This window comes from Prionailurus viverrinus, chromosome C1 (genome assembly GCF_022837055.1).
Source record: "Prionailurus viverrinus isolate Anna chromosome C1, UM_Priviv_1.0, whole genome shotgun sequence".
NCBI classification, from domain to species: Eukaryota; Metazoa; Chordata; class Mammalia; order Carnivora; family Felidae; genus Prionailurus; species Prionailurus viverrinus.
In genome coordinates this window covers 187,167,675-187,188,148 of record NC_062568.1, presented here as the reverse complement: position 1 = coordinate 187,188,148, position 20,474 = coordinate 187,167,675, and the positions used below count along the sequence as shown (strand labels likewise).

Genomic DNA, 20,474 nt, shown 5'->3' with positions numbered 1-20,474 from the left:
AGGCAAGGCCTCCAGGGAGATGGCACTCGGAGGAAGAAGGTAGTGCTGTGTCATGTCACATCCTGCTAACCACATTCGCCAAAAAGCATGCGAAATTACCCTTGTTAGTGACATTTTAATCATATGCAGCAAATGGCTGGTTGTGTTACAGGACAAGACCTGTAAAGTCAAGGTTTCACCAAGGCCATCTGCTCTCCAGGTCACATGACCTCACTGATACCAATAAACACATGACATCTTTGTGCCAGCCACCAAAGGCAAGATGATAATAACTCCAGTGGTCAGACAGAGGCCCAAAGCAACAGGATTCTTCTAGGACAAGACCACACTATACGTGCCTACTATAAAGCAGACTAAACACACTCAAATTGAGGCCAAGTACGGGGACAAGTCACGGTCACTTTTAGAAATGACTAATATCTGAAATTCTTTCCTACACACTCTTTACCTTTCCCTGAAAAAATAAATTCAAGTCTGCTTATGGTCTTGACATTAGATCTTTAAATTACACTATCTGGGGGCTAGAAGAAACCATACAAAATTATCCAAATTCCCTCTTTCTCCCAAGGTATTTTAACTAGCTCACAAGAGAGCTAGTGCTAAACCTCCTGAGGCAGGGCTCTTTCAGTTATACCACTGGTTTTCAAACTTTGGTGGGAAGGGGACAGTGAAACCTTTTTGTTTGTTTGTTTTCAAATAAAATTGTACATGGAATCCCAATATATAAAATAGATGAAAGTTACGTTGACCTATATGAAACACAGCTAACATTTCACTATACTGCTCTTCTTTGTGACTTTTCTAAGGCAACTTCAAGAAATAGTTTGAAAACCACTACACCAGGCTGGCTGATATTTTCCCAACTCATTATTTCCATTTTTTAGGTGTATAGTCCTATAAAAAAATAAATTACCAAAAGCTCACCAAGTACTTGGCAGAAAGGTTCTATGAAAACACTTTGGCCAGTGAGTAGCAGTAGTAAAGCCCTGAAGACTACATACCATGAAGGGCAGCATTCTACTCTAAACCTTGCCATGAAACTCCACATTCCCCAAGGATATCAGATTTGGCTGGTTCATACCTAGGCCTCCCCATATGTAAAATGGAGATCAGGGTGGATAATAACAGATAATTTTAGGGCATTCAAATAGGCTACACCAAATGTGCCATTTCAAGCAAGAAATAGCCCCATTACTTATCACTCTCCCTTCTATAGCCCATTAATCAAATCATAAGGAGAATTTAAATAAGCATTGTGCAAACTATGCCTAAAAGTCATTACAAAATTTTCAAAATAATCCTATTAAAATCCAAATAGCATTTTCTTTTATTTTTTAATGTTTATGTTATTTTTGAGAGAGAGAGACACACACACACAGAGTGTTATAGAGAGAAAGAGGGAGACACAGAATCTGAAGCAGACTCCAGGCTCTGAGCTATCAGCACAGAGCCCAATGCGGGGCTCGAACTCACACACTGTGAGATCATGACCTGAGCTGAAGTCGGACGCTTAACCAACCGAACTACCCAGGCACCCCTCCAAATAGCATTTTCTTAATGAAGACGTCAGTTATTAAATACTATTTTCCAGAAGATATCATTCACTCATTCAAAATATATTTTATTAAACTAATGGCGAAGTCTCAGTTCTTGTAATCTGCCACATTTGATTGTTCCTTCCTTCTAAACAGATGAAAGTGAGACTCAGCAAACATAAGGGACTTAGTCAAGATCATACAAACTAGTACATACCAGAGAACACATCAGAACTCTGTGATTCCAAAACCTATGCTCAAAGAAGCCTCTTAAGTATTTGAAAGTGGGGAGTCAAACCCATAGCAAAAAGCCTAATAAGCCTTTTTCCTGCTCCCTGGTGTATATGGAGGAGAGCAACTTAAATGTACACATGTATTTAAATAAAAAGCTAGAATGAATCCTCTAGATTCCCCTCTCCCCATCTGTGTGGAGTTTTTTTTTCCATCTTTTCCTGCTAACCTCATCTTTAATTCTTACATGGTGAAGTAATATCCATTCAATAAAAATATTTTTTAAAGTTTATTATTTATTTTTGAGAGAGAGAAAGAGAGAGAGAGAGAGAGAGAGAGAGAGAGAGAGAGAGAGAGAGAGAAAGGGGGAAGGGCAGAAAGAGAAGGAGAGAAAATCCTAAGCAGCATTTGCATGGTCAGCACAGAGCCTGACATGGGGCTTGATCTCAAAGTGTGAGATCATGACCTGAGCTGAAATCAAGAGTCAGACACTTAATCAACTGAACTACCCAGGCGCTCCTCATGAAAAATATTTTAATGCAATTCCCTTCCAGTATATAAATGTATAATAACATTTTCAGTGGTATCTGTGGATCAACTGGATGACATTTATCCAGCAAATACTTACTGAACACCTACAATGGGCACATATTTATACGTTATCTATATAATCCTATACAGAGATCTTGACACATTTAATAGAACTGGAAATTTTATGCTTCCCCAAATGCACAAACATACTTATATGTTAGTGCAGTAACTAATAAGGGAGACAGTATGAAAGAGCATGGTATTTGGAGTTAGAATCTTACCTCAGCCTTTTACAGGCTATATATGTGTCTTTGGTATACCCGGACACATAACAGACTCTTTAAACTCTTTATTAACCAGTCTTAATAGCCTTGTAAGTAAAATGGGGATAACATTCATCTTTATGGTGTCATAGTAAGCATTAAATAAGGTCACGTATATATCTAGAATAGCACTGTCCAAGAGAACCTCCTATGATGACGCACATGTTCTATATTGGCAATGTCCAATATGGTAGCCACTAGCCACATGTGGCTATTGAGCACTTGAAAAGTGGCAACTGTGACTGAGGAACCAAATTCTTTTTATAGAAACAAAAGTTTATTTCTCATTCAAAGTCCAAGAAACTCTCACCTAGGAACTAAATTTTAAATTTTATTTAATTATTTATAATTGTAATTGCCATATATGACTAGTGGCTACCAAACTGGACTGTGTTGATCTAGACCAAAGCCCTGCACATATTAAATGATCAATGTTGGTTTATTGCTATTTTTCCTATCCATATCAATAATTTTTTATATCCTCCTCTTTACCAGCAAATCAGTTCAACTAAAAAAGCACAACAAAGAATCTCATAAGAAATTTATACCTATTAAATTGCTTCTTCAACCAAGCAGCAATAGCAGCATAGAAACAAGTGATTTATTAGTCATACGCGCCACACACTGTGCTAACAGCTTTGCATGATTACTTCATTTAATCTTTATAATAATTCTGTGAAGTAGGTGCTATTATCTGTAAACAGAGAAATTAAGCTTAGAATCTGTCCAAAGACACAGCTAGTAGTAAGTCAGTGAGCACAGATTTAAACTGAAGCAGTCTAATTCCAGAGATGGTGCTTAACCACAATGCTAAACCTGCCTGCATCTTGAAGAACAAGTTTATTTAAAATTCATTATGTACTCTGCAATAAATAAATGTCCTCCCAACCAAATACCACCCCCAGACACACACACACACACACACACACACACACACACACACACACGCACACGGAGCAACTTAGAAATCAAACAATCTGAGCCACAGACACAAAGTTATACACATGGTAACTGGCTGACCCAAAATAAGTCTCATGTGTGAGTGTACACATGTACTAAATCTAGTGACTTTGCACTTATTAGGAAGACTAAAAAAAAATATCATCTTTCTCCCCAGAATAAAATGACTAAAACATAAACTTGTATTTTGGAACAATCTAACTTGATAGAAGGGTGGCGAGCAGAGACTGGACTCAGAACCACAGGCAGAGTCTGTCAATACTTACTAGAGCCCTATACCACTGTCTACAAGGGATATTTATTTGTTAAGATATCAAATGTGTCTGCTAGGAGATTAACCAGATCCAATGCATTTGCATGAAGCGCATTGCCACTCTTATCTCAGTTCTAAAAGGAGCTTAATTTACTTAATGTCTGCTATACTTATGACAAAGTATTTACTGTGCCCAAAGCTGGAATTCTTATCCCAGTTCTGCCTGACAAGTCACAGGAATATTTCACACAGCAAGCCACAGTATGCTGTGGTATTACCATATACCACAGGAATTTCTGAGTGGCGGGAAAGCTCGTATCTGACCCATTTTCCTCTCTCACAGAGCAGTGAGCAAGAAAAGGCCAATGACCTTTTACCCCGATCAAAACAATGTAGGTAAATTTGTCTCCTTCCCACCATCATATCTCTAGCTTCTCTTCAAATCTCACAATCCTTATATTACACAAGCCCCTAGGCCAAAGGTAACACTGAGAAAAAGAGGCTCTATTTATTAAGAAGTTCTCAATCCAGGGTTATTAGGCACTAGAAAATAAACTCCTTTAAAGACCTGTAATAAGTAACTTAAAAAAAGAAAAATAATAACACCTGTATTGTTTAGACTCCTGTCATAACTCAGCTTAAGCAAGTGCCAATGAAACTAAAACCATACTAAAAACATGAATAGTGCTGATGTTCTAGAAACACTACCAAAAAACCAAGGAGCTGATGTAAGGCAGAACAGTCAAGTAATTATGGAACCATTAGAGTAGCTCTGCTGACCTGCTGGGTGACCTGTAACTAGTCCCTTTGCCACTTTATGCCATTCATTCTGTATCAGTGACAGAGAATTAACTACTATGTATCTCAGTGGAATAGTGAGTAGATTAAATTATTAAGCAAAATGCTTCAGGCAAAAGTCATATGAATGTTAAATATTATGATTTACAAGCATTCATTTTCCTAGCACTCCTGTGGGGTTAGGAAGTTATCCCGATTTCATAGATGAGTACACAGGCACAGGGGGTAAGGTCACATGATAAGTCTCCATTCACTTAGTCCCCGTGGGAAGGGAATAATACACACCTTTAGCAATCACATGAACTTTCTTGGCACATCCTACACAATCTTTAATACATTCAATCCTTAACTTAATGTTGCCATCTTTTAACATGCTGTTGCTAGAACCAAAACAGCTCTAAGATAGCAACAAGGCCAAAGTAAGTGAAGATGAATAATTCTGTGTGCTATGGCAAGAATAATCACAGAAAGATAATCTCAAGGTGAAATGTGCATTGTTATTTTCAAGATCTCACCTCCACTACCATGTAAGAACTTTTAGCTGTAGGAATTAAGAATCATGGTTTGCTATGAAAACACTGACAAAAATTTTTAAAGGCTATCTCAGGCCTTCATGTTGGTGTGACCCATCCAAATTCTCTGTGAATGTATTTTCCCCTCAGGCTTTAATTAGCGAATATACAGAAAAAGAAAACAAATCCAAACAGCCTGAAGAGTGAATAAGTACCAATAATGAGAAGGGCTCAGGAGGTCCAAAAAGGGCAAAATTACTACTATATAATAGGAATATAGAAGAAGCACAGAAGATTTTTCTGCTCTCATGTAAGCCTACTTGCTATACTGCTTACCCGACTCCGAAGACAGTCAGCCAGGTTTCGGCGTGTGAAATTAGCTGCTGCTGTGGGAGACAATTCATAACCTGGTCCAAGAGATAAACAGTCATAAGCAGAAGAAATAACAGCACCCCAAATCATCCCACTACTCCTGTTCTTACATCCTTCCACCCTCTGTACACCCAGAGTACATAAAGTACACAGAACGAAGAGTATAATCCTACTTCTTGTCCGTTTCCCCACACAACAGTTGTGAAATAGCTGCTTAGTACTGACAGTGATTCCTGGCCACAACACAGAACCAAGGCAACTATTCTATGGTGAGATCAAATGCACAGCCTTAGGAAAGAAAAGAACGAGGTCTCAAGATGGTGATTTTTAAAGTTTATTTAAAAAGGATATTGGGAAAAGAGAGGCTGGAAGTTAGGACTGCCTCAGTCATATTTCATAAGATTTTCTTTAAAAAAAAAAAAAGTAACTTTATTAAATGATTTTCAAAAGTACAGGCCACAGAAAGACACATTTCCATCACTATCTACAACATTTTTAAAAAACAGAGTATCTCAAGCATAAAACCTCTAAAAAGAAAGTCGTAATGACAACAAAACTACAGCCCAGAGAAATGCCATCAGGTATGTGTTTAATAATGCACTCACTTTGGAACTTAACCCCCCAGTAAAAAGGGACTAGTGCCAAAACCCAAGAATGACCCAAAACTGAGCAGCCCCATGCAGGAAATGCCAGTTTGGAAAGACAGACAGCATGCGGTTAAATTATTCCCTACAACAATTCACACGCCAGTGTTACAGCAGGTAAGATTTAGATTAAAATTCTAACAAATATTTATTGAACAGCAATTATGTTTCAAGATCTATGCTACCTGCTTTCATATGTTATTGAATTTCATGCTCACAACAAGCCTATCAGTACCTATTAAATTATAAGGGGAGCAACTCTGAACAAGCAGGAATACTTTGCAATTCTCCACCTAATCCCCTAAACACCACTAAGGATTTTACAGTTATTTTAAAGGCAGAAAGGTCTGATTCCTATTTATATATAGATTTTTCTTCCTTTCCCTTATTTTATCTCAGTTCTCAAACTTTAATATGCATTAAGAATTACTGTGCAGGGTTATATACACAAAACTGCATGTGACAGGTAATTTAAGATTTTCAAGGCAATTTTAACCATACACGACTTTTGTTTTCTGCACTGACTTTCAACTCCAAAACCCATGTAACAAGCAACTCTCTCAACTGGTTTACTCTTCCTCCCCCTCCAATCATGAAATATTGCTGCAGCTACCGTACTTGAGAGACATTATTGGCTTCCCTCGCCTGCCATGTAGGCAGAAAGTAGAGCCACTAGAAAAAAAAAATTCTTGAAATACTCTCAACTTGCCTAAACCTAAGTGCCATGTGCTTCAGGTTCCTTTTTCATCTTTGAATTCTCTGTGGTACTAGCCAGAGTGCTTAAGACAGAGGAGGCCCTCAAAAATATTCATGGAACTGAATGTATGATGCTAAATTTACTACCTAAAAAACTACATAATTGGGTCATATGCAGCCATTTTATACAATGATATTCAAAGTAAGTTCTTTCACAGCTCCATATTATACCAGTGTGGTGTCTAAGTGTATTAAACTGTAAAGTAACTGAAGGTCTTTCCTGCTAGTGACACTATGAACTTTCCTGGATAATAGGGCTAGTGGCAGTATTATTTCATAATAATGCTTTGCCTAATGAGGAAATCCTACTGAGGAATCCTCTAACAAGGATTAGAGCTCATTAGCCCCAGAGGAAACTCACAAAAATCCTAATTATCTTCCTAGACACGAATCTGCCAGAAAGGCAAGGCAGAACTCTTTTTGATAGTAAATCTCCCACAATTACACAGAGCTTTAAGTTCACAAGCATTTTACATATTATTAATTATTATTATTATTATTATTATCTCATTTTAGAGATGAGGAAAATAAAGGCCCAGAGAGGATAAGTAACTTGTCACATTAAAAAAAAGAATAGTAAAACCAAGTTCAACTGAGGTCTTTTAGCTTTGAGGTTCAGCCATACCTTAGCTCAAATAACATCCTCTGAAATACCTAACACTTAAAAAGACTGATACTACCATGTTCATCTCCAAGGTGGCCCTCGAGTATCAGTGGTATAATGGTTCTCTTTTCTGCTCCAGGATTTTTACAGAAAATCTTCAGGATCAGAAGGAGAGTCTAGTTAAGGTTTTAAAAGTAGGAAGATTCAAATAAAAACATGGCCACATTGGTCTGCTCATATGTAGAACTGCCAGTAGAGAGTATTTGTTTTTAGTTCAGATTTAAAGACAAATCAACCAAAGTTACATTCCAAGTATTACCCACCATTTCTCATCTTATAAAGTTGCACATTTTTCTGAATATATTCTGCAAACTGTACAGTGTCTCCAGCCTCTCCAACACACAGAAGTAAGATTTTTTCACTCATCTTAAACATCTTGTCATGATCTGCTCAAAGAAAAAAAATAGTGTTAAAAATTACCTCATCAGAAATTTACTGCTATCACACAGGAAGCCATAAATATAGTTTATCAATCACTATACTGAATAATTTTGCTAATCACTGTTTTTAGAAGACTTTAAACATTTTTAAAGTTTATTTATTTATTTTGATAGAGAGAAAAAGTACGTGTGAGCAGGGGAGGGGCAGAGAGAGGGAGAAAGAGAATCCCAAGCAGAGCCAGACACGGGACCATGAACTGCAAGATCATGAGCCAAAATCAAGAGCAGACATGCAACCGACTGAGCCACCCAGGCAGCTCTGTTTTTAAAAGACTTTAATGGGCAACTATATTAATTACTCTCTTTCACTCTCCATGTTAAACCCATTGGTGTATTTTATTAAGGTCAATCTCAGTTGAAGAATATATTTGAAGGCCGACCATTGAAAATACAGTTAAATACATTTAAAGGCATTTGAAATGCAAAAAAACAGAACCTTCAAAGAAATTGAAGGAACCAAGCCAATGGCCATTATCTTTAGGCTCATGATTACAAAGCCCTGCAATGTCTCTACAAATACAAATGTTAGTTATTTTGTTTATACACACACAAAAGCAGAGATGAAGCACCAGTGCTACAATGAAAATTAAGGAGCCCTCTTGAGAAAGAACAAAAAAAAAAAATCAACTGAGAATATAAATCACCTTAAAAAGTAAATCAACACCATTTCCAAAGCAAAGAGAAAATTAAAATGACTGCCAGAGCAAAAATACTAATGAATATTTTAACACTAAGCTATTTAAAAATAACCTCAAAAATCCCAAAAGTCTAATCTTACCTAGTTGAACCACATCCATTCAGATTACACAGGTAAACAAATACTCATATAGCAATTAGTGCCTGAGGAAGAAAACCCCATGTTCGGCATGTAGCTTCAGCAAAGGCCCAAATGTCCCTATCCCACTCTCACTTTCACTTTCCATTTTTCAAATAGTGCTGAATAATCTTCCCTGGGAGTCAGGTTTGAAAGCTATTTGAAAGCTTCTGAAATGCCAAAATACCTTAATAAGATTTAATGAACAAAATGCTACAGTCAAGTTATTTTACAAATGTTTGAGTTGTAGAACCGTAAGACTTCTTAGACTGAAAAAAAAAAAAAATCACACAAACTGTACCTGCAGATAGTATCAAACTGCCTTGAAACTCCTACACACACACTTTTATTCATTTATTATAGGCTACAGAAGACTCAAAGACTGTTAGTTTGCAAACTTGGTCATAAAAACAAAAAACAAACATATATGGATATATTACCTTTCCAAAGAAAAAGGACCAGAAGAGTATTAGATGCCACTGGCATCTAGGTTCTTGCCAGTGGCAAGAGTATGCACAATTTTTATTTCTTTCTTCGTGCTTGTTACCATTTCTTAAAATGCCTATACTGGGGCGCCTGAGTGGCTCAGTAGGTTAAGTGTCCAACTTCGGCTCAGGTCATGATCTCTCAGTTTGTGAGTTCGAGCCCCACGTCAGGCTCTGTGCTGACAGCCTGGAGCCTGCTTCGGATTCTGGGTCTCCCTGTCTCTCTCTGCCCCTCCCCTGCTCGCACTCTGTCTCTCTCTCTCTCTCTCTTAAAAATAAATAAATATTAAAAATGAAATAAAATGCCTATACTAAACCTGCATCATTTTTATAAGAAAACATTAATAAGTTTGCATTATTTTCACAATGAGAAAAAAAGGTGTTCTTATTTTGGAAAGAGAAAAGCTTGTTTACAAAGAATTAATGTCACATTTAGGAGAAATGCTAAAATTCTGGGCAGTAAACTGTTCAATTTTTAAATGAACTTAATTTAATATAAGGCCAAAAGTGTTTTTTAAGCATCTATTGTGTGTCCAGTGAACAGCAAAGGGAGATGTTATAGATGCTAATAGCTCCCTGAGGAAACAGCCTATGTAGCACTAGGGAATTTCTAATCCTTGACAAAGAACTTACAAGATCCACATACATGAAACAAATGAGACAACAAAATGAAGAATACCAGTATACAATACTGAGAAAAGCCAACTGTACTAGAACCCAAAATCTTGGATTGATTGATTGATTGATTGATTTTAAGTAGGCTCCATGCCCAACATGGGGCTTGAACTCATGAATGACTGACTGTTTGTTTGTTTGTTTTAAGTAGGCTCCATGCCCAACGTGGGGCGTGAATTCATGACTCATGACCCAGAGATCAAGAGTTGCATGCTCCCCCAACTGAGCCAGCCAGGTGCTCCAGTAGACCCTGGTTATAATCCGGGCTCAGCACTCTGAACTTGGGCCCTAGTTTTCAAGTGTACAAAATGGTTATACTATCACTTACCCCTACCTAACTCATAGGTAGGGAAAACTGTACATGCACAATATTATTATACTCAGTATTAGACAATGTAGTTCAGATTACACATGCTTTATGAATTCAGGGGAAAAAAGCACTCTGTGTGGGCTGAAGTGCTCTGAGTAATTTAAAAGTAATTCTATACAGACCAGGAGACAAGAGACATGAAATGTGGCATATAACCAAACCGAAGACTTGGGGCATTTTCATAAGCAAGCAATCTCTGGGAAACATCTTCTCTCTATCAAAATATCACAAAGTGACAAACCAAAGAAACAAAAACAAAAACAAATAACTGATTGGAAGTATCACTCTTACTTTATACTTGGAGAAAATAAATCCCAAAAGGTTACTCATTTTCAGCATTCTTGCTTACTCTACATAAGTTCCTTCATGAAAGATAGGGAAAAGTCCTCATAGAATTCCAAAGCTCCTATCATAAAACATTTTATACCTAGAAAAGACTATAGGAAAATTAGAATTAAGTGCAATTATTTCCAACTATTTTTCAAGAACTAACTCAAACTCATCTTTCCTCCATGCCACAGTGACCTTTCTTTTTTCTGAATACCCTCAGTCTTCACTCCTCAAATCATTAAAAACTAACCTAATATTGACTACCTATCCTTCTTTTATCATACAAAATCATCTTGTAGTACCTATTTTCTTATTTTCTTAATGTCTTAGACCCCTGTGAGGATTATACAGAATACCTGTAAAGGTACTGACTTCATTACTGTTCTACCTAGACAATACTTCCTGCTAAAATCACCTGTATATCAAAGGTCTTAGTATTCAAAATAATGGACAGATTTACTCTCAAAACAAGCTGACTCTTTTGGAAAGCATGATTTACAAATAAAACTTCTATAAACTGATCATGGAATTTCAAGTCATCTGACTTGAGGAATAATCCAATTCATACCATAGATGTCTAACAAGTCACTTGTAGGTCTCTCTTCTTCAAAAAGAACAGAATTCAAGCAAAGTCCCTCAGAGTTTTTTCCATCTCCCCAAGTGGTGACAGCCTGACAATCAGAAGCCTGTCACCTCTAAAAGCAGTGATGGGCACATACTTCCCGATTTAATCATTTTTCTTTCCTTAAACCAAAGATTAACTATAGCCTGCCTTCAAAGCTTTACCTAATCTCCACAAGCTGAAAGAATCTCTTCTTCTGAACTACCTAAAAACAATTTCTTCGTCCTCTGCGCTACAGGACAAGTTTGCATTTTTATATACACAGCATAACTTTCTAGCTTATACTAGAATTATTTGTACACACATCTGAGTCCCTTATTAAATTGTAACTTCTTTTAAGATACAGGCCACATCTTATTCTTCTTCACATCCCTTCAACACCCAGCACTGTAATGGGCAACACAGGTACCCAAAACCTATTTGTCAAATAAACATTAAGCCATCTGAGCCGAAGCATAATACTCTTTCAACAGTAGCATGTCTATGATCAGTCATGAAAAGACACTCTTAGATTCAGCAGATCAACAACCCAAATCTTTAAAAAATTATTAAGTACCGACTATGGGGAGACAGTATAGTACAATACTTGTGGGCAAAAGATCTGAGTCAAACTGCACTGGTTTGAACCCGGGGTTCTGCCTCTTGTGGCCTTAGGCAAGTTTCTTAACCTCTAGGCCTCAGCACAAACAGCTGTTAAATGACAATATACTAATGTCTATCTTAAAAGTTTAAATGAATTCATGTAAATCATTATTTAAGTACTTAGTATTATCACTACTACCTATTTGTCATTGCACTAAGCATTTGCACCAAACTTTTTCACTCAATTCTCCCAACAAGCTTGTGAGGTTGGTGTTACTAACCTGACTGAACAGATGAAGAAATCTGGGCACTGCGAAATAACTTGTACAAGGTCACAGAGCAAATTAAGTCAAAAGGCTCCAAACCCCGAACTCCACTAACTACTTAATACTTAAATACAAAGAAAACTTGGCCGCCAGTGCCCTGGAAAACCGGAAAAGGAGGATCAGGGCTGAGAAATGGGAAGAAACAGGCAGCGGGAGGGAAATGCCAAGTTTCTAGTCCCACACACAGTCTGTCTCCCCAGGATCTCACCTTATACCACCAGGAAACTAACCTCATTAGTAGCGACAACAGGAAAACTTTATCAAAGATTCGGGGGTCTAGGGACCCTGGTGCCCGGCAGGTGCTTGAACACATAAAAACTGAATTCCCACAGGCAACTCACCCAGCAAACATCTAACGAAGGCAGAGCAGAGCACTGACCTAGGAGCCATAGGAGGAGCGAATGCCAAGGCCCTAGGCCAGTCTGCCCGTCTCCTCGTTCCAAAAACTAAGCAAGTGCAGAGCAGGGCACGCGGGATTCCACCTCCCAATCCTCCCTGGTGCTCACCCAACCCCCTACGAACTCTGTCCGACTGCCCCCAAATCCAGGCCGGCCGGGCCTCCCCTGTTTCTTCTCACCGTCCTTCATCTGGACAATGCTGCTAGCGGCCACTTGGTCGGAAGCGACAAGGACATAGTCGGGGCCCTGGATACCGATGAGGTACTCCATAGTGGCGGGAGGCCGAGAGGACAGAGCGTGGGACTCGCCGGCTTCCCGGCCTCACCGGTGAGACAGCACAGCCGAGCGAAGATTTCGCGTGACACTAACCGCGCGACCGCCCGGGCCTCCGGCGCGTTCGGATGACGCCCAATTGTCGCGAGAGGTTGTAAAGTGGGCGAGGCTTTGGGCGTCTTACTGCGTTCGCTTTTGGCCTGGCTCTCACGCAAATCTGGTGTACGGGCTGCTTGCTTTATGTAACGTCCAGTTTCTTTATTTATAAACTGAGTTTAAAACTCGCTTGAGAATGAGATCATGCGCTATATGTAAAGCTCGGAGCACGTGTGGGGGCTGAAATGGCATGCGTCCCTCGATGGCTCTTTCCCTTCGCTCGGTAAAATATCTCCAGAAACTCCTTTCTCTGAAAGCCAGGTTACAGAAAAATGAACTTGACGAGAGCCCTATTTATGTGTTTTACAAAAATAAAATATGGTTGAGTTAAAGCTCTAAGCATGAAGAGTAATTATCAAAGATCTATTTACAGATATTCCAACTTCAAATTACATGCAATTGTTACTTCTGGCAACAGCGGCTTGAAGGGAGGAATTTCACTTTTAATTTTAATCACATCTGTATTGTTTGAATGTTTTGCACTGTTCATGTATTATCCATTTCTTTTGAATATGGAACAAGCATGGCCATGTCTTTATATCTTGAAGTCATTCTGGGAAAAGCTGAAATATTTTATGATTAGTTTCTGACATTCACAATTTGGTCTTCATGCCAGCCCTACTAGCTTCCCAAGAAATGACAAAACAATTCCAATTCTATTTCCAAGACAACTGTGCAATTCATTTGCTTCTGCAGAAATCTGTAGTCCTTACTCTCTTCAGAATGTTTCTTCCAGCTCTCTGCCTGGGAAGGAATATAAAGCCTGAGGAGTTAGGGGCAGCCCATCGATCATGAGATGGATGCCAGGGGCAAGTGAGGTCATTAAGTCAACTGTACTGCTGAGAACACAGATGCATCCATCATCCTAGAAAGATTCTTTTCTTAAACACCACTGTGGGGAGTCTCCCTCCCAACCCCCTCTCTCTTTGTGTGTTTGTGTGTTTTTTAACTGCAAAGAGTACACAGTTGTACTATATACACAAATCACACAAGAAATGAAGAGTTAAATATCTCTCTTCCCACCAGGGATAACTACCCACTAGATGTCTGTATCCTTCCAGACCTTTTTTCCTTTGCACATACCAATATTCATTCATTCATTCACAAAAACTGCAGCATTCTGAATTGGAAAATCCTATTTTTAAAATGGACCCCCTCCTCGCAAAAAGCTCCAAGGATCTTTTAAGTTGTATCTTCATTCTTCCTCCCAGGACATCTCCTCTAGTTAAGTCACACTAGAGATTCTCTAACTTCTTGTAGGTATGGAAGAAAATAGATTTTCAAGACCCAACTTGTGCTATCTCACCAAGAATCAGGGAGGAAACTTTCTTCACTTAAAGCCTTAGAATAACTGAGTCTCAAAATTAGAGAAAGTGTCTGTAGAGGTTCCAGAAACAGCATGATGTAGCCAACTTTTTCAGTAAATAATTTCAAATATGTAGGTGATACAGTATCTGTCACAAGCACTCAATGATGGTATTGTAGTGTGAAAGCCACCATAGCCAATACATAAATGAGCAAACATGGCTATAATCCAATAAAACTTTATTCACAAAAATAAAAGGTGAGGGGGAAGAGGAGAGGTGAATTTGGCCCATGGGCTATAGTTTGCAGAACCCTCATATAGTGGGAGGCCTGTAAATCAACACCTAACTCTGGTCCCAGCTCTACCTCTTCCAACCTTGGTGCAAAATTTATTAAGCCTCAATTTCCCTACTTACAAGAGGGACATTTAGAAGAGAGATTTGCTTTGTATTTCTCTTGAGATGGGAAGGAGATGCAGGTTTGGTTGGTTCTCTGAGTATAAGGAACCATATCTAGATCTAGCTCCTTTGTGAACCCTGAGGAGTCTGGCAGGATCTTAAAGAAGAATGACTGCAGTGTACCTAGAGAACATGACCATAATATGGGAGGCTACCAGTTTTGCAAGACTCCCAAATCCAAGCTTGACGTGGAAGCCCACAATCAGAAGACCCTATGAGCTTAGACAGTAGAGTGGGGACAATGATAGAGGGGATAGTAGAGGACTACTTCTAAATATTCATGAATGTTAGTATATTTGATACTGTTGATGCCCTGTCAATATCCCCTTTTACCTACCCATGGTAGTTGCTACCCCCCAGCTGCTATAAATGTTGGTTGATAACAACTCACAACTGTCCCTATCTTCAGAGAATTTCCCTCAACCATATGGGAGGCATCCTTGCCTGGGAGGGTAGGCACACATACCCACCCCCTAGCCAATGACTGATGGACACAAGGATAAAAGGTCAATTCTCATAACTTAAAATGGGATATGATTTGTTCTCCAGAGTTTCCCCCATGGATCAGTCTAAAGCCAGTCTCTAGCCAAGACCACATTCTTGCTTTAGGTTCCCCACCCCTCTACCCCAGCCCTAGCTTGCTTCTGTTACTCCCTTTCTCCTGACAGCAGTTCCCCAATAAATGACTTGAAAAAAAAGTCCTCATTCTGACTCTGCTTCTAGGAATTCAAGCTAAAATATTTGGTACCAAAAGTGATCCCAGAAAGCAGTCTCCAAGGGGTTCTGGAGTGAGAACACTCACCAGGTAGATGACAATGAGGCCACCAACGCTGGCAGTAGAAGGAATATTCACAGTCCCAGACCTGCTGTAACACTGCAATTCCTAAGACTTTCACCTGTGTTGAACTGGGATGGGCTATGTCAAAGACATTTTCAGTGATAGACAAGCTGAAAAAATCCATCACTAGAAGACCTGCACTACAAGAAATATAAAAGGAAGTCCTTCAACTGGAAATGAAATTACACCAGAGGAAAGCCTAGATCTACACAAAGGAATGAAGAGCTCTGGAAATGGTAATTTTGTGGACAAATAAAAAGGCTTTGTTTCTTATGATTTAAATGTCTTTAAAGGAAATGTTTTAAAGGGAGAATAATAGCAATGTATTATGGGGTTTGTAACATATTTATAAGTCAAATGTAGGGCAAAAAAGCACCAAGGCCAGGAGGGAAGAAGCTGGAATGTATTGCTCTAAGATTCTTATATTATACACAAGTATAGACAATAAGTAAAAGATGTATGCAATAAACCAGAAACAAACACTAAAATAACACAGGGTTATAGTTAATAAGCCAACAAAAGACATAAAATACTCAGTGAATAAAGGAGACAAACTAGGATAAGAAAAAAGAAACAAAAACACATGGGATAAATAGAAAATAAATAGCAAGATAGTAGATTTAAATCCAATGATATAAATTATCACATAAATATAATGATCCAAACATTCTAATTCAAAGCTAGAAATTTTCAGATTAGATAAAAAAGCAAGACCCAACTATATGCTGTCTACAAAATACCCACTTAAAATTTTTTTTAAAGATTGTATTTTTGGGGCGCCTGGGTGGCTCAGTCAGTTGAGCATCTGACTCTTGATTTCGGCTCAGGTCATGATCTCACAGTTTGTGAGATCAAGCCCTACATTGGGCTCTATACTGAGCATGGAGCCTGCTTGAGAGTCTCTGTCTCTCCCTCTGCCTCCCCTCTCCCGTGCCCTCTTGCATGCTCGCTCTCTCTCTCCCTCTCTCAAATAAAAAAAAAATTAAGTAAAAATAAAAAATAAAATAAGACAAAAATGAGCCAAGATTGGATTCATTCCAATGAACATACTTCTGAATGAACAACAACCAATGAACAGTTACACCCAAATAACCACACTTCTGAACATCCACCAGTCTCTGAATTCTATGCTTTTCCAAAACTCTAAAATCAGCAGTCCACTCTTCTTAGAGAAATTGTGCCTGGTCAGCCTATGTTTAAGTAAGCAATTAATTAAGTTTTGTAGTTTTTGTTTTAGATATTGAGTGGTGGTCTCATCTATTGACATATGGAAGTTTTGAATGGACTCTGAAACAGCATCAGGCTACAATATATGCATCCCTGCCACATGGGCCATTTGACCCAGCTGACTGCATGCTACTAGAGGGGTCTTTGATAAAGGAACATGCCATATGGATCTGGTCATCCACAATGGGAGAGTTGTAACTCAGACTTCTAGAAATCTAGAATAGGGGCATACCATCTTGGTAAAAACTGAGTGTCTGACCATAGGATATCAAATGACGATGTAACTTGAACTTCCCATTATGAGCTAGGTTCTGTCAAACCCACCAGGTTATAAGGTCATGTGGGCTCAGCAGTAATACATCATAAAATAGAAGTGGTACATTTGGGATCAAGTTTGAGCAAGTCCAGAGAGTACAAGTAAACTGCACAGTCTGTCAGAGGTAATAAACGCTAACCATCACAAGGAGAGAGGACTGCTGCTACATAATGAGGACATAGAGGAATGTGTTTGGCACTCAGATGACCCACTGGGGCATCTTTTGGTACACCTATGCTCAGTTGCATTATAAATGTGCAATTATAGCCACCGTAGCCTGAAAAGTGTCTGGTGACCAGGAGAACTTACTCCTTAGAGACAAGAGTATAAATATATATCAAATAATCACATTGTAGACTTTAAACTTACTCAATGCTATATGTTGATCATATCTCAATAAATCTGGGGAAAAAAAGAAATGAAGGTATGGATCAACTCACCAAAGAGGATCAACTTTCCAAAGGGGAAAGAGATCTAAAATGGGTTGTTCCAGAGGAAGATGATGAGTGTGAGTCACAGCTCATGAACCAAATACAACAACAGAGGCCAAAGTTCACTCCACTAATCCTTCTCAGGGTTAGTTTTCTCAGAAAGTATGACCAGTCATGATCCTGGAGCAGCCATGCCTAGATGGAGTGAATTTAATGAGAGCAGTTAAGTGGAGATTATTGGTAAAAGGGATGGACTGCAGAGAAACTATCAGTGCACACACACCCCAGTCAAGTTGGTTGACAACAACTCACACCTGCTGTATTTGTCATCTTGGGCTACCACAAAAAAAAAAAAAAAAGATGCCATAGACTGGATGGCTTAAACAACAGAAATTTATCTTCTCTCAATTCTGCTGATTAGAAAGTCCAAGATCAAGGGACCAGCGAGATTCACTTCCTAGTAAAAGCTTTATTCCAGGCTTCCAGATGGCTGACTTCTCACTATGTCCTCATATGGCCTTTCTTCAGTGCATGCGCACTGAGAGAGAGAGCACAAGAGAGAGCTTTCTTCCTTTTTAAAACTTGAGATATAATTGACATATACCATTGCATTTGTTTTAGGTGTACAACATAATGGTTTGATATATGTATACATTGTAAAATTATTGCCATAATAAGTTTAGTTAACATCCATCACCACACATAAATTATAATTTTTTTCTTATGATGAGAAGTGTTAAGATCTACTCTCTTAGCAATTGTCAAATATACAATACGGTATTATCAACCACAGTCACCATGTTGTACATTATATCCCCAGGATTTATTTATCTTATATCTCTTCCTATTCATATAAGGCCACTCATTCCATCCTGAGGGCCAAACCCTCATGACCTAATTAAATCCTAATTACATTTCCAAAACCCCATCTCTAAATACCATCAATTTGGGGGGGTAGGGTTTGAATAGATTAATTTGGGGGGACACAAGCATTCATTCTGTAAACGCTACCCTTTCTTCTGGAGAACTGTCATATCCCTCAAGTGGGAGGCTGCACTCCACCTGAGTAATAACTAATTGACACAGGGATACAAAGGACTGTCTCTTGCTTCAGTAGGGAACTAATTCTGAGATCCAATTTATGCTCTAGAGCTTTCTTGCAGAATCAGCTGAAATCACATCCTTGCCAACTTTTTACTCCCTGTCTCATCCTGCTTCTCTCACCCTTCCTCCAGAAATGACTCCCCCAATAAACCACTTGAACAAGAATCCCTGTCTCAGACTCTGCTTCTCAGGAACCCAGAACTTTTATGTAACCTTAGGGAGAAGGAGAGTCCCCCAAACATTTCTGAAATAGAATTTGTTAACCAGAGTAAGCCAGTGCTTAAATAATGTTTATCTAATGTAGGAAAATGTTCCACATCTTACATGTGAATGTTGTAAAATTCACACCCATTATGAGTGTATATCTTATTGTCATATGGTTTGTACCACACTTCTTCCAGTAAGTGGATTTACTTTGAAAAAGGTGCTTCTTCCATTGCCAGATGAAAGTCATCATTTTTTACAGCATTCTTTATCTCACTTTTTAAAAAAATTCCAGTATAGTTAACATACAGGGTTATATTAGTTTCATATGCATAATATAGTGATTCAACAATTCCATACATCACCCAGCGCTTATCACAAGTGCACTCCTTAATTCCTATCACCTATTTCCCCCATCACTCCACTGACCTCCCCTCTGGTAACCATCCGTTTGTTCTCTATAGCTAAGAGTCTGTTTCTTGATTTGTCTCTTTTTTTCCCTTTGCTCATTTCTTTTGTTTCTTAAAGTGAAACAAAACTTATGAGTGAAATCATATGGCATTTGTCTTTTTCTGACTGACTTATTTGGCTTAGCATTACACTTTTAGAACAGTCCACAATTTGACAGGAAGTAGTCTCATGCTAGCAAGGCACCATTTTCTGGAACCATGGTTAATTGAATGACGATTCGCTGACTCAAGATTCTAGGTCTCCTGTTTCATTTACTTCTGCCAGTCATAGGCATTCAGTTGGCACATTCTAACTGAACTATCAGTGATGATAACTTCACCTTTGATTCTACCTTTGCCTCATAGACTAGTCACAATGGCCAACCACTTACATTCATCAGTTGTTCTTGGCTTCACCTCTCAATGCTACCTTTGCTTTCTTGATTGCATCTGACATATGCCAGCTGCCCCTCTGGAACAGGTCCTGATACTCCCAAGGTTTTGGGTCTTCTTAGACCCTATTTGTATAAAACACCCTCTTCTATAGGCAAGTCAGATGTCTCATTCTATTCAGCCTTGGTGGTACCTCTGAGGTTATCCACCCCAACTGGGTAAATATTTCAAGTTCACTTTTTTGTCATCCTATTCTATTGGGTATCAGACACCTGAAGTCATAAGCAGCATTTCTAAATCATCTTTAATATTTTTGTATGTGTATTACCAGCCTCTTATTTTTCTACAAAGTATCTTTCTATATCATATCGTTGGCCTTCATGGTATCTACTTTTATTTTACTCTGGATTTTCATCTTTCCTCATCACATTTCTATCTAGCATTTTCTGCATCAGTTCAGGAAGATTCCTTCCGAACACATATTTCTTAAATGTCTAGAAAATGGTCTCTGCGCTTGCCAATGATGTTTATCATGTTCCAGAAAACCCCGTTCCTCCAACTTGGATAGGCAGTGCAACATGATGGTTAAGAGCTTGTATTTTGAAATAAAACAAGCCTGAGTTTGAATCCTGGCTCTACCACTCAGGAGCCAGGAGACCTTGACGAAGATGCTCAACTTTTCTGAGCCTGTCTCATTTT

General features: G+C 38.6%; 1 protein-coding gene across 1 annotated transcript in view; it reads right to left on the bottom strand.

The window, feature by feature from the left end:
• The window catches only part of PSMB2 (proteasome 20S subunit beta 2), a 33,585-nt gene extending 20,568 nt beyond the window's left edge, over positions 1 to 13,017 (bottom strand). Inside the window, exons 1-3 of the mRNA XM_047873410.1 lie at positions 12,801 to 13,017; positions 7,843 to 7,965; positions 5,480 to 5,550 (exon numbers count right to left, since the gene is read on the bottom strand). Of these exons, the coding sequence (XP_047729366.1) occupies positions 5,480 to 5,550; positions 7,843 to 7,965; positions 12,801 to 12,891 (285 nt within the window). The 5' untranslated portion in view covers positions 12,892 to 13,017. The remainder of the gene's footprint in view (positions 1 to 5,479; positions 5,551 to 7,842; positions 7,966 to 12,800) is intronic.
• Positions 13,018 to 20,474: the final 7,457 nt, after the last annotated feature.